This window comes from Cyclopterus lumpus, chromosome 20 (assembly GCF_009769545.1).
Source record: "Cyclopterus lumpus isolate fCycLum1 chromosome 20, fCycLum1.pri, whole genome shotgun sequence".
NCBI lineage: Eukaryota > Metazoa > Chordata > Actinopteri > Perciformes > Cyclopteridae > Cyclopterus > Cyclopterus lumpus.
Genome location: NC_046985.1, coordinates 7,232,981 through 7,248,149, shown reverse-complemented (window position 1 = coordinate 7,248,149; position 15,169 = coordinate 7,232,981). Strand labels below are relative to the sequence as shown.

At 42.6% G+C, this 15,169-nt stretch overlaps 1 protein-coding gene across 1 annotated transcript; it reads left to right on the top strand.

Moving 5' to 3' along the window:
• The first annotated feature begins 971 nt into the window (after positions 1-971).
• insig1 (insulin induced gene 1) lies at positions 972-7,916 on the top strand. Its single transcript, XM_034559982.1, has 6 exons — positions 972-1,192; positions 1,348-1,683; positions 2,921-3,045; positions 3,285-3,451; positions 4,160-4,259; positions 6,016-7,916. Exons 2-6 carry the CDS (start codon positions 1,362-1,364, stop codon positions 6,043-6,045), a joined length of 744 nt encoding a protein of 247 aa, XP_034415873.1. The 5' UTR covers positions 972-1,192; positions 1,348-1,361; the 3' UTR covers positions 6,046-7,916.
• The last annotated feature ends 7,253 nt before the right edge of the window (positions 7,917-15,169 follow it).

Below are 15,169 nucleotides of genomic sequence, written 5' to 3'. Positions count from 1 at the left end.
GGTCATGATGCATCATTTTGCGAGGCAATTTGCATGAAAGAAAGATGATTCAACCATGGTATTACTTTGTACAAAGTGTCAGCAGCTGATATTAAGTACATATATGTATTAGTATGGGACTTTTTCCAGTAAAACTGACATAACTGGATTGTTGATGCAGTGTCTCGTTTTTCATTTGCAAAATAATATGCACCAACAGATGTTTGTTTTTTGTTGCACGAATGAAAAAGGTGGAGGTTTGTTATCGCATTGCACTATATACCTGATCACATAGGTTCTTGCAAAACATGTGTCCATGTTGTTGTTGGTCCTTGGATGACTTGGATGACTGTTATTGGGAGGACTGAACATTTCACATTATCTCCGGCGTACGTGCAGTTCGTGTACAGGCCTCTCCCATGGATCCTCCTCTTTGCAAGCAGGCAAGCCACGCCTCCTCTAATCTGACCCAAAGTTCAACAACCTTTTTTATCAACAACAGAAAAAAAAGTTGTGCCACTAACACCCTTTCACAAAGCCGCCTATATAAAAGGCACCAGTGTAGGACATTGGAATAGTTTGCTTTTTTGAAGGACTAGATCTGTATAAGTGTACAAGCATTTATTCAAGAGGGAATTCTGCTTTTAGCCTGGTAAACACATATTTCCATTTTATAAACAAATAATCTTACAGGAATCCACTCTGGAAGTCGTTGCAGCTGTTTTCAGTCCTGAGTTTAGCATGATTTATGGGGCTACTTGTGTTATATGTTTGCTCTAATAACAACCGATGTGGATCTTGCAACATACATCATCGCGTCTTCAAATGCTCTTTATGGTCCACTGGCTGTGTTTATGCGCCATTTCCAAATAGTTTCCACTTTCGCTTCTGCTCAACCAGACACCTCCTGGTTTGTGCGTCTGTACCCGGACGAGGGGGCGGTGGGGCGGCGACACGTCATATCAGCCGCCGCGCTCTGATTGGCTGCCGATTCTCACCCGACACAGCTGTGATTGTTTTTTTCTGCAGAGAAAGGCTCTTGTGCCTGGTTATGAGCTTTCTGTGCGCTGGAATGGAGCAGCACTGTTCTCTCTTTCTCTAACCAACATTTCCTTGTTGCAACGAGCAGGAACACAAGGAGGCGACCCCGGGGGTTTATTCATCCGCCAAGACGGCACCACAACCAGAAGTGTGAAGACATCTTGAGATCAAGGTAAGCACCAGCCTTTACTCCATGTAGCACAACTTATTTGCCTTCTAGCAGGATACGAAAAAAAACCCATTAATGTATTACATGCAACATGTATTCTCTCTACTTGCAAGCTAAACGTGGTTATGAAGTCACAAATGTATCCAACTCTCCTCCAGCCTTAAAGCGACCAATGCCCAGACTGGAGGAGCACTGCTGGAGCTGCTCCTGTGAAACGAAACACTCGTCCGGAGCTAACTGGTTAGCATCCAAAGCTGAAGAAATGATGTCCATCATCACGTCGGTGCTCCGCAATGCCTACGGCTCTCTGCACGACGTGCGCGCGGCCAACCTGATCCGTCGGGGTCTGGTCCTCTTCACGGTCGGAGCGTTCCTCGCCTTGGTGCTCAACTTGCTGCAGATCCAGAGGCACGTCACCCTGTTTCCCGAGGAGGTGATGACAACTTTGTTTTCGTCCGCCTGGTGGATCCCACCGTGCTGCGGCACCGGGGCCGGTGAGTAGACCCGAGACACGTTTTTTTTTAATATGAATAGCAGTTTGTCCCAGGTCATCGGTAGTTTGCAGCCAAGTTTGAGACAAAGGAATGCACAGAGGGGAGGGGTCAACAGACAGTAGTTTTTCTTCCATATCAGGAGAGAAGTGCAGTAAAAAATAAAGTCAGTCAGATGCATTTTTCCGAATCAGCAATGGGTGGAAATCATCGTCTGTGGGGTTAATTTACATGCAACACCACACTGAGCTGTACAATAATGAACACGTAAACAGTACTGTTTTATTATTGACCCAGCTACTGTATCATCACGTGGCAATGAATCACCATTCGGCTTTGTTATTGTTGGCTTTTATACAAGTCTTCCTTTCTAATGCTATACTGGTCTTCATGGTTTTGTCTGGCAGTCAGTTATTAAAAAAAGAAAATTACTTGGAACAGATGGTAGCAATTGTCGCACTCTGATTGGCCACAACAGCCGGATACGAAATCAGCTGCGCGCTCATTGGCCAGTGTCATAACGGGTGAGCTGAGGGGGCGGTGCTTTAAGGCCTGGAACGGGAAGTGGGTGGGGGAAATCTGAAGGGGGGGAAACCACACATTTTATCGTCTGCTCCTCTCGCCACGTGATGCGAGGCAAAGAAGAAACGAAAGTTGAACTGCAGCTTCATATTTGTTCAGTTTGTTGACAAATTAATGTCTCTCCGCGCCACGTAGGAACTTGCTTATGGTCTTCATCGTGTGTACAATGTGTGCTGACGGTATCCTACTCAATATTTAGTTTACAGTGAATTACATGAACTGTTTCCTTTCCATTAATCTAATCCATTGTAAAAGATGGAGAAAACACCTGGTTCTAGTTTCTAAATTGTAAGAACTTTGCTCTTCGTGTTATGCAATGATAAACTGAATATCTCTTTGGATTTTGCAGAAAACAAGCAATTTGATTTAATGTCTTCGCTTTCTGGAGCTCAACTTCACTTAAAAGCAGGGTTTCTATCAAAATCACCGTCAAACAAATGGTATTAAAGAAATGGTTCAAAAGATTACATTCAACAAATCTATTAAGTTTTTTTAAGTGTATGCCGATGTCTAAATAAGACTTCATTGTGGAAGTGCATGTGCAGCAATTCAAATAATCCCACGCAGCAGCAGCTCCATAACAAGATTTGCCTGCTGGCGTTTCACATAATTTCTGCTTATCTTGTTTAATTTGTGGTCTGTGTGTTCCCTCTCACAGCTGTTGTGGGCCTGCTGTATCCCTGCCTCGACAGCCATTTGGGAGAGCCGCACAAGTTCAAGAGGGAGTGGGCCAGCGTCATGAGATGCATCGCAGTGTTCGTCGGCATCAACCACGCCAGTGTTGTATCCTTTCAAGCACTTGTTCTTTATTATATAGATTGTATTTTTATTTTGTTAAAATACATGGAAAAGACACAGTTCAACGTCTAGTTTGGACAAAGTATGTGAACCAACAGGATGTCCTGCTTTACCTTCACGAAGGGATGAAACTTCTGTACGTCGTACGAATATTTGAGTACGGACTAATCGTGTGTGAGTGTCACTCTGTTTGTTTTGTTGTCCTTAACTGCGTGGTGACACAGAAACTAGACTTTGACAACAACGTGCAGCTCTCCCTCACGCTGGCGGCCTTGTCCCTGGGCCTGTGGTGGACATTCGACCGGTCCAGGAGCGGCTTTGGTTTGGGCATCACCACCGCCGTCCTCGCTACTGTTTTCACACAGCTGCTCGTCTACAATGGAGTTTACCAGTAAGTTAGCCGTCAGCTGTCATTGCAAAAAAAAAAAAAATAGTGGAACAGAGGCTTCACAGGTTTTTCCCCTTTTTTTTTTTTTTTTTTTTTGAGGAAACAAAACTGATGCTGTTGACGATGATTAATCACGAGTGCTTTATCATCTCTAATTTCTGGTTTCATATTGCACTCGCAATATGTTTCAGTGATAATTATATAGCTGTAGAGTAAAGCCCCGCCCGGGTGTGAAAGAAGTAGATGATGTACCTGGAAGTACTCCCAGCTGTATGATTCCATCACAAAAAGAAATGCGCAACAGATAAGGCTGGAAGTACCAGGTTCTATTTTTGGAAGTCCCCTTGTCTCTGGGAGCCTAATTAACGGGACCCCCCTACCGGCTTCAGTGGCATACCTTCAAAAATACAAGACTGCTGTTCATGTTAGAGGTTCAAAAGGTAGCGGTAGCTCATGCTGACTTTACAAGGATGAAACCTAGAAGAAACTTGTATATTTTCTTCTTTTTTTTTTTTTTAAGATGTCTTTCCTGTTAGAAAGAGTCTGCGATTTAAAAAAAAAAAATATTCTGTGACATGACATTATACATACATGGTCATACGACATCTTATTTAGCTTCAGAGAGAACTGTAGAGGTCAGGATCCGCTCACCTAACCGGCTTTATATTGTTAAGAATGATTTAATAATGTTTGTTTTTTCCTCTCTTTCAGGTACACGTCTCCAGACTTCTTGTATGTGCGCTCATGGCTCCCATGCATATTCTTCTCAGGCGGCGTCACCGTGGGAAACATTGGACGCCAACTTGCCATGGTAATGTCTGCAACTATTTATTTATTTATATCTATATTTACCCTCAAGAGACTTTAACAATTGTTCAACTTGTGAATATAACATATACTAATACTAAGTAAGCATTTCAGCTAGTTTTTATTCAGTTTAGCCCTCCATGTGCAGAACACTTGCATTCAATATGTATTTGACCTTTTTAAAGAAGCTTGCAGTTATTTAACTGTAACATCTCAAAGTTCAACAATGTGTCGCATTTTGACCTTTTTAGCTTTTTGGTGAACTATCCCTTTTAAACAATGACCCGTTTTCCGTGGAATGTTCTGCGGTCACGCAATACTCTTGATCCAGGTGCTTTCTCCAATTTTGTCAATATTATAGTTCAGGGGGTTAACAACTGTGACAGTGGGGGGGGGGGGGAAAGGGGAAAGGTTTTGGTCATATTTGAACAAAATACCTCTTCACATTTATCAATATCGTCCATGAGCGATCTGCCTGTTGCACTCGTCTAAACAGTGGAACAGGCTTCAAAAGACTCCTGCACAGCACTGAACACTTTAAACTTTAAACTGAACCACAACAACCGATTTTTAAAAAATGGTTTAAAGTTGTGCAAAGTGCCCCCCCCCCGCCCCCCCCCCCCCCCCCCCCTTTCCTTCATAATTATCCCATCAAGCCAGCTTTGATGTCTTCATCAAGCCTGTGCCCAGAAGCCTCACCTCATTCTGTCTGTAAAGTAAGAGTCCCGTCACTCCCTCAGTTTGACTCAAGTGAGAGCGTGAAAGCAGATTAAGGGCTGTTGTTTTTCACAGTCGTGGTGAGACACAGAGCCAGTCAGGACTCTGCTGACCAGAGGGTCATTTGCTACTTGTTGTTTTTGTTTGCGATGGAGGAATGTTGGCTCATGTCTGCACTCGTGGTTTTGTTATTCCCTCTTTCGCTTCAGTGGGTTCATTTATGAGCAGGATCAGGAGGAACATGAGAATTTGTATCTCAAAAGTAGTTTTATGTATTCTGGGTCAGAGCCAGTTGTAGTGAAACGGTCTGTTTCGCAGCATTAACCGTGCAGATTACAGTTCTTGTTCTTATTAGCTCTGCTTTTTAAAGCCGAGTCATTTGAAGTTACAGTCGGATGTGTGGTTTTGGAATGCGTGAGCAAAAAGTTCAGTTCACAAACTTTGTCTGAATATATTTAGAATATTTTCTTCTTCTTTTTTGTGACGGGTAAAATAAGCAATGAGAACAGCAGTATGCCTTTTCATTGTGTCGAGAGAGCGGTACTCTCTTCCCTTATTGTGGGAAATTCTAAAAAAAGGGGAACTGAAAAAAATGTTTGCCTGCCTTTTTAAATTTGACACCTAAAAAGTAGTTTTTGATTTGTTCATAAATCAGCATCCGGTCCATATTTACTTAAAAGCTACTCATTGCTAGAATAAAATCTGGATATTTTCCACAGTTTGGTTCAACCTGCAGTTTTGAGTTTACATACTGATGCATAATTCATATCTTGAAAATGAGTCACCTGAGGCTGTTAAGCTCCCCTGTTATCAGAACAATAAAGTAGTTTTATATCAATACTTTGATACGCCTGTCACTGTAGGGATCATAAATCTACATCCGTTCTTGCATAAAAAGGTTTCAGCCACAACCCATACTCCATAAAGACACTCAATTTGTAAGCAACTTTGCAACTCCACATTTTCTAATGTTTCCTCCTAATTGCTGTAGAACTTTGATTGACATGTTATTTACACCGAGCGTCTCCTCTGCTTCCCCTCAGGGTGGCGTCGAGAAGCCCCACATGGACTGAACATTGGAAACGCAGGAAAGCAGGCGACGGACAGACAATGTAAAGATGGACAAGTTACGTGAAGAATGAGGAGAATAACAGGAGCGAAAAGACTCATTGTTTTCACTTCATCCTTTGTTCTCATAACAAAGTGCGGGTCAGAAAAAAAGCCCCTCATCTAACGTGCCATGTCCTCTGCACCTCCTTGTGGCCAAACAGCCTCTCCCTCCCACCTCTGTTCTACTCCATTAGCATGAAGGCTCCCTTCACACTACACAGGAGGACAGTGTTTGCCTTTTTAAAAAAAAAAAAAAAAAAAGATTTCTTTTGAAGTGAACTGGTTTTTATTTTAATGCTGGAAGTATATACGTATCTTCCTGCCGTTCGTGGAGTGGGAGCGTGCGCGTGTGTTTTTAGTGTGGATGCGTCTCGGCAAGAAAAGACTGGTTTTGTTTTTCGCCTGAATATATTATGATCATAAAAGGGAACTGTTGTATGAGTGGGCAAAAGAGAAATGTCTTCACTCTCGACATTGCAATGTATTCAGTGGCTTCGGCTCGTGGGGGAGATGTACCTTTCCAGTCAAACCAAATTAACTATTTATTTTGTAGTTTTTGAATGACCCCCGAACCAAATGTACTGTATGAATGACGCTTCCCATTTTTGAAAGAAATTGTAGCTGAAGCCGGGCAGCAGGGCGGAACATAATGCAACGTATTTACCATTTTTAATGGCGTCGATCTTCTCATCCAAGTTGAACTTTTAAAGTGACGAAAGCGCGTTGGTGGTCAGAGTGAAGAGAGACAGGAAATGTGTTCCAGCGTGCCGGCGACGTGAGACCTACTAGTCGCATTTACCTGTGAACAGCACCATATTCTCATTGACTGGGAAGACCTTCTGTACATTTGTTTTTGTCTGCTTCTTACCATTTTAAGACACACAGACAGACAGAGGATTGATAGGTGGGGGGGGGGAAAAAAAATAATCACATTTTGTGTTATTTTTTTTATCAGCGGCGCGAAGAAAGCCACCGCGGTGGACTGTTTTGAAAGAAGGTACCAGGAGTATACGAGAATTACTTTTTGCCAGCATCCGTGGTCATTGTTGAGCCAGTTTAAACGCACTGCGGTGACCATGTGTTCAATGTCTTTGTGAGCATTTACAATATTTCCCCACTCCAGATTCAAACCTATTGGGAGCATCCGCCAGTTTAAAGAGGGCAGGACATTATTTCTTAAGATTTGCAATCTGTGATTGCCTGTGTATTATAGAACGTAGTGCTTTTGTCACTATAACAGTTTTTAGTTTCATCATTTGTACAAACATTACATTATTGCTTGTGTTTAAAGGCTTTCCTATGTGATCAGAACGGTATTATTACCATACTAGACCTCCAGTGTGTTAGTTAGCATTTGGGGGTCTACAGGATTAAGTGCAATCAGAGTATACATCAGCCGGTTATTCTTCCTTATTTATTATTATTTCTGACTGGCAAAAAATTAAACTTGTTTAAGTATATGCAGTTAGCGTTAAAAAAAAAAAAAGAAGCAATAACATCTTTGTTTTTGTGAACAAGATATGTGTCAGAGATTACATGCCTTCAGGGTCAATACCAATGACTCACCAGAGAGATGAAATGAAAAAGATATTCTGTCTCATTTAGTCAAAGCAAACCTGATTTTATTTTTGTAAGACTTTTTGTGGCAGATCACTTCAGGTTGAATCTGCTTACATTCAGGTGTGTTTCACTGAAGAGGAAGCTTTATTTTTTTGAGGTGGTGAAGCACCTTTTTCGTTTTCGATGTTTTCGAGTTTCTGTGTGTCTGATATTTCAGCCATGTATCATTTTTGCTACCATGGATTTAAGTGAAAAAATAAACACCTGATAAGGATATCTGCGTATACTCATTACTCGCACATGGGACTGGATTATTATAGAAGAATTATGTGCACAGTACTGACATATTGACACCATCTGTAAAACCAACTAACCCCGCTCTGGTGATATGAACGTGCAGCCGAGCTTCCTTCATTCTGCCTTTTGAGTACCAGACACTAGCCTAATTACACGTCTCAGCAGCTTCAGTAAAACAATGGCTCTGATTTTTGTTTTTTTTCCGGGTGTCAAATTCAGCCGCAGCTCAATTGCACCAGAGCTTTCTGGGGTTTGTTGTGTCTGCTGTCACGGCCAAGTTGAATGGATGAGGACACTCTTTTGTCCGGGGGTCTCTGTCAGCCTCCAGAGCCATTATAATGTCTTCTGCTGCATCTTTCCTCCTCCCCCGACCACCCCCTCAAAAACCTGAAACGACCCCCCGCCCCTGTGTGTCACTGGGATCACAAGGAACTGCCCCCCCCTCCACCCCTCCCCAGTCTACCCCCTCTCTGAACACGCCTTTCTGGAGGGCAGCCTTCTATTTATACCTAGCGGGGGACTGACAGTTAACCTTTTGCTCTGGGGGAAATTTCTGGGAGTGGGGCCAATATCTGTGGGCTATTCTGAATGAACCCCTCGTTCCGGGAGGCTCTCTATACATCTATGTATCTGTCCTCTATCTATCTATTTATCTATCTATCTATCTCTCCCTCTGACAGGCCAACGATCCAGCGCCACACGCCACTTCTCCCCTCTCCTTCCTCTTTCAGTCTCTTCCTCTTCTCAGGCAGAATAATTGGCCCGGGCTTCAACCTCCTTTCATTTCCAGCCACAGCAAACTGAAAGACTCCATTAGAGCGCCTCCTTATTGCCAAAAGACCCCCCTCCCCCCACACACCCCCTCCCTCTCTCTTCCTCTTTCCGTTCACTGAGAGGAGACAGGCCCGGGCCCATCTGATCTATTGATTTGAGCCATCTATAGATTCTCCTGGTAGACCGTTCAATTTCATCTCCTTGCGGCAACGTTGTGTTTTGATTATGTCTTTGAAATTGCGGTTATTGAGCTTTTACTGTGTTGCAGCGAGTCAACCGCCAGTAAACATGAAGACAGTGATGTTAACATTCAAACAACTCTTCAATTATAACCAGACAACAAGCAGAGGCCCACCAGTGGCTCAGTCAGTACAAACGCATGCTGTGCAGCTCAACACTGTTGGTCAAATCTAGAGATCCCAACGTTCCCAAAGACAGCAAACAGTATACAACTTTGGAAAATGTCTGTTAGATTATGCACACGACATCTGGAATATCTCTATTTGAAGGAATGGTGCAGCCATTGAAAAAAGTATTGTTTTTGAAAACTATATAGATTTAATGAAAGGATAGAACTGGCTGATATAGATTATTGGGCTTTAGCTACTTGAGGGAAATCGGCATGTCTGTCATGAAATATGTGGAAAATTATGTATTTCGCTGGATTCATTCAGTTCCCCCATTGGATTTTGTTTTGAGAGTCTTTGATGTGGAAATATCTCCAAAAAAAGGGACTGTCGCTAATGCGACACAAGTGCATAAATCACCTATTTGCATGGATGATAAGTACGTTGATCACACCCGAGTACGTGTTTTAATACTCAAAACTGGACTTTTCTGTGATTTAAATTATTCATATTTTCATTTGTACAACCTGATCTTGATCATAAATGTCAAAAAGCAGTATTTCTGTACTACCATAAAACAAAAATAAAGAAATTCCTTTAGATTTCATCACAGATTTGGGAAAGAATAAGACATAAAGGGAAGGCCCAAAAATAAACATCACTTGCCCAATATCAATATTTTTTTTAAACCTCAAAACCTTAAACCCAGCTTATATACATTCATATGAGCCAATGTGCTATCAAGGTCACTCCCCTCCTTCCATCTTTTGTGCTGTAATTCCCTCTCACCTAAGGGCCCCTCAGCCGTTTCAGATGGCTCGACTCCCTCTTAGCAGACGTCTGTGCACTTCCCTTCTTGGCTGAGGGGTCTCCTGTCGCCTCACTCTCCCTGTCACACACATTTAGAAGTCTCTCAGGCGCTTGCCAAGTGTTGCATGCATACAGGTGGCACGCACACCTGGGAGGGTGTTGTGGAGGAGAAGTAGAGCATGCAGTACATTACAGTGCTATCTGCTCGGCAGTGATGGCTTTTGTTACCACCAGATGACAGTATTTATCCTCTCAGCTTGTCTGGACATTATTACCATGACCTTTGTGGACCCCTAGTGGAGGCACAAGGAACTGCACGTGTCTTGCAGGGCCTGATCTCACAATGCAGAAACCTATTCATCCAACTCCTTATATCAAGAGTAGATTTAGAGAACATAGACCCCCTGAGAACTTCAGACCAAATACAGATAGATACAATTTAGTTGATCGCAAACAACAACCTCTCTATATGGTTAAAAATGTGTTCACGTGTACATATTGCACACAAATTAGACCATTTTTGGAAATCATGTCCGTTTTTGTTCTGTTTTGTATAATAAAAACGGTTTCTTTAAAAAAGCCTCTCAAACCCACCAAAGAACATCAAAATTCAGATTCGACAAGATGATTTATTAAAGAGTGGCTGGAAGATTATTCTTGGAATATTTATCGCACACTGCAGTGAGCAGGGCCGAGTCACATGCATGATAGAAAAGGTCAATGAAATGGATTGAGTGTGGAGAAAATCATTGCGCGCTCTTTTTTCTCTGCCAAAAGGTCTTCAGTGGCATTAATGCTCTGCTCTCTGTGATATAGTGTGTGTGTGTGTGTGTGTGTGTGTGTGTGTGTGTGTGTGTGTGTGTGTGTGTGTGTGTGTGTGTGTGTGTGTGTGTGTGTGTGTGTGTGTGTGTGTGTGTGTGTGTGTGTGTGTGTGTGTGTGTGTGTGTGTGTGTGTGTGCGCGTGCGCGTGCGGGGGGTTAGGTCTAGGTCTATTGAGTCTTCATTACACCAGAGCTGGGTCCACTCCTGTCCTCTGCCCTCGCTCATTGCCTCTCCCAGTGCCGGCCAGGAATAATGAATTACAGTGGATGCCATGGGGGGGGCTGAGTGAGTGGACTCCATTTTAGCTCAAATTACCCCTCAGATCCTATTCAAATGGCAGTCTCAGGATGCTCACTGCCTCACGTATTCCTGTCTGAGGGTGTGTTTATCCGTTAACACCTTTTCCTTAATTTTCTCATTTCTGTTTCCAGCTTTTCTTTTGTGTCCCTTCATTCGGTGCTTCAGGGCCAAATCAAAGGCGTAGAAGCCAAACGTGTGTATACTTAAAAACACATGGAATGGACTACAGCTGCAGCATCGTCTTTAACAGTGCAACAGTTCACATCACTGGGATGTACATCAGTTCAGTCAGCATGCTTAGAATTGTGTGCATTTCCTGTTGATTCCTCCAGGACAATAACAAAATGACAGCCTAAACCTCAGGTGATGGCACATTATGCATGCCTTCTAAACAAATCCCTCCCCAGTGTAAATTAAACACACCCGGTGCATTTTACAGCCCAGATCAGACTCTGCAAAATCGACCAGGGTGGTAATAATAACTGAATAAAAGGTAATGGAAGAAATCCAGCTGAGCATTTCCATTGCATGATCATATCTCGAGACGCAGACAACAAAAACTTTGCATTTTTATGGAAAACTCCCAGACAGTATAGGTTAAAAATGTACACCGCAGGTCAATGTGCATGCTTCTTCTTTCTTAGATTTCTATAAATAATAAAAGGATTAAATATGAAGAGATGATCTGTCAATCTGATTTTAAGATTAGCTTAATAGACCTGGGTATGTGCTTTGAATTGTGTAAAAGAAACCCAGATCAAAATATCAAATATGAAGAAAGAACCATGAAAAGCCAAGACCACTGCCGTGTGGCCATAGAGGAGCAGAAGTCTACACCACATTGAAACAAACGGGTCTGTTTAAGGACGCATCTAAGAAATATGTCACCCACATGAATATTGCCAAAGAATGGAGCGTTCATTTGCATAATCCACATCATGCTCGCAGCCCTGTTTAGGATGCACTAAAGGTCGATGTTTGTCATGTTTTAATTAGTCTTCATTAGTAGGCGTAAGAGACATTTCTGGGAAGCAACAGGCATGCAGCCCATTCATCTCGCTGCTGAGAGATGCACAAAGTTGGCAGGCTAAATCCAACTGGGAAAGTTATTGCTCCTAAAATGGCCTTTGACAGCCCGGCCCCGGATAAGTGACAAAATCACAACATATCCGCGGCTGGGGGGTAAAAACAACTCAGGTGCACGCGGGGTGAAAGGGACTCTGTCGCACATGGCGCTTTCAGGGCAGTCCGGCACTATTTTGGCAGTTCAGCGCGATGCCACACAGGGAGAGGGGTCGAGGAGCCGCTTCGGACTGACCTTCTCACACTATTATTAAAGTTAAGGCATAACACGAATTGTTTCTCCCATTTAGAATGAATTCCATGTCTGAAAACGGAAATAAACGGGAGGGAGGGAGGAAAAAAAAAAAAAAAAGTTGGAGCATGAACTGGATTTATTTATTTATTAAACGTGTAACTTTTCTACCTCTGACCGGATGTACAGAAAGTCAAGATGACTGCGGGTCGAATCTACTTTCAGAGTGGCCTTAATTGGAGACAAATAAGAATACGACACTTCTATAGTTTAACATGCATATTGGGGGAAATGCTGATGAGTGCACGTGTTCTCCTCCTTTTGGTTTGCAGGCTATTTTACGTGGGACGACCTTGAAAATAAATCAAACTGAAACATGAAAGAGTGTATGTTTGGTGACCTGACGAAGAAACCCTTTAAAACCTCTATCCTCTGCTTATTCTGCAGCAAGTGCTTTCCACCTGTCTCTCTCTCTCTCTCTCTCTCACTTGTTCTCCCCCTGCTCGTAAACGCCCGCAGGAGAGCGCGAGACAGGTGCACGAGGCATTCGGACGATCCCGAAGCCCGTGAAGCATTCCGCGGGCGCCCCCGCACATGGAGCGTCGGGGGAACCAAGCCACTTCCGGGGGCCCATCGGGCAGAGTGAAGCGAGTTGGAGAGCAATCGGGGAAGAACGAGGCTGCATTACGTCGGTTGTTCTTTGAGTTCTGTTGTGCTCATCCATAAATGCCCCCCCCCCCCATGTTGCCCTCGGCTCCCCCATGTTGCACCGCAGCCTATTTGTTCTGTATGACGGTTGAATGTAAACCCGTTGACCTTATACGGAAATAACCACCGCGTGCACTTCATTCTTCGCTGTCACAAGTAAGACGTGAAAAGTCCTGCGGACCAGCTGGAGGGCTTCCAGTATGCGAGCAACACCGTGGGCCTGACACCAGTGGGGGATCTCTCACCCCGCAGCTATGGGACCTGATGCACCCTTAATAAACAATCTGCGTGAGGAAAAGTTAGAAAGACAAACTCATAGCCTGAGAACTTGCACACTTTTATTTTGACATGGAAGTAACAGTGAAACACTAGTTTATAAGTCATTGTGTGCAGCGTCTTCTGCCTCAGCTAATGTTTCTTTATTTTAACCTTTTATTTCCTTTGACGTTATCTTAGAATAACATGGAATCAATCGGCAGAATAGTTTTCCATCTATTACGGAATAATTTCAAAATTAAATAGATAAAGGTTGGAGGTGAAAATAAACGTAAAGCTGCAAATTCCCTAGAATAATTACATTTCAGGTGATTATTGTGTTAGGTTACTTTAATTTCCTTGTGGTTATATTATGCAGTCAGAGGGTGGAGAGGGTTTGCTATCTTCGCCTGTCTGTCCCTGAAGTTAGATTAAAAGTTCCGCATTTTCAAAAAAGGAAAAAAAAGATTCAGAAATTGAACAAACTGACTTGATCTTTACCTATTATAAGACCCTCTTGGCTTCGTAATACGCCTTTCGAATTTTTTACACTAATTCCCCAACTTTAGAAAACTATTTTTTCCACTTGGGCAAGACCATAAATCAGCCTTAAATGTGCTAAACTTGCAGCCGTTTGGTGTTGCTCGGGCTTAAGTTTCCAATGAAACTTTTATGTTTCACATTTCACATTTTTGTTTGTCTTATCTTATGAACAATGACCAACGGACTTAAATAAAATAGATTTAAAAAAAGAGCTGTTTGATGTATAATAAGATGAGCGCTGCTGCTTTGTTCTAAAGGAACATTTACTCCTTTAGAAACGTGAAGAAGAAGAAAACACAGTGACGCAAGAGTGTTCCTCATATTAGTGATGCGTTTAGGAGTTTGAGCTGAGCTGCATTCAATTAGCCTTCATCCAATTTAGCTGAGGCCTTAATTGCGCTCAGGGTGGTGCAGTTGTTTGTGTTAAGCTCTGTTTGAGACTTCTGTGGAGAAATACGAGCCGCTCCTTAAGAACAATCCCAATTCAAATGAGACTTATCTACGCCAGACCGATCAGACGGATTAAGAGTTATTAAAACCTATAAAGGGCTGAAACCAGAAGATGCAACAGCCCCAAAGTCCGCTGCGTGCACGACTTCAGAGGAGTTCTCTGTAAACACTTTATATATAGAAATTATATAGACATCATCTACATAAGGTGGTGCATGATGAATAAATAGTGGATTAAAGGCGATGCACCATGCAGAAACAAAAATACATTAATTACACTTTGAGAAGCACCGTGCCAAATGTTCCCTAAAATACAAAGCGAAAATAAAATGTACATCATGTTATGGCTTTCAGAAGAATAAAAATAAGTTTAATTAACCCAAATTAGCTTTATATTTAGAGATACAGTATTTCAGCCCCCCCCCCCCCCCCACACACACACACACACACACACAAAAATGAAGCACTGCAAAAATATCTAGGGGCAAACATTACCAATGCGATCAAATAATTGCATATATTTTTGATCCAAATGTAGTTTTCTTCCCCCACGTACATTGTGATCTGCCCATTTCTCCAACATTCAATGCACAACACGTTCTGGAAAATTCCTAGAAAACAATGGGCCATTGAAAACAGGTGGAACTCTCTGTGTCCAAAATCCTAATTGTGTGTGTGTTTTTTAAATTTTGTTATAGATTAATTGTCTCTCTAAACTGATTGACTTTTTTGCAGTGTAGACACAATTAGGCCCGCTTCTAATCTTCTCTAATTCGCCTGCCATGCTCTTGGCTGACCCGGGATGAAAAACAGGGGGCAGCGAGCTTCCAGGCCCACAAAAGCACAACAAAAAAAATCATATGGGATCATCAAATAGGAGAGACTTGCTTTCAGGGTTTGAAAGGC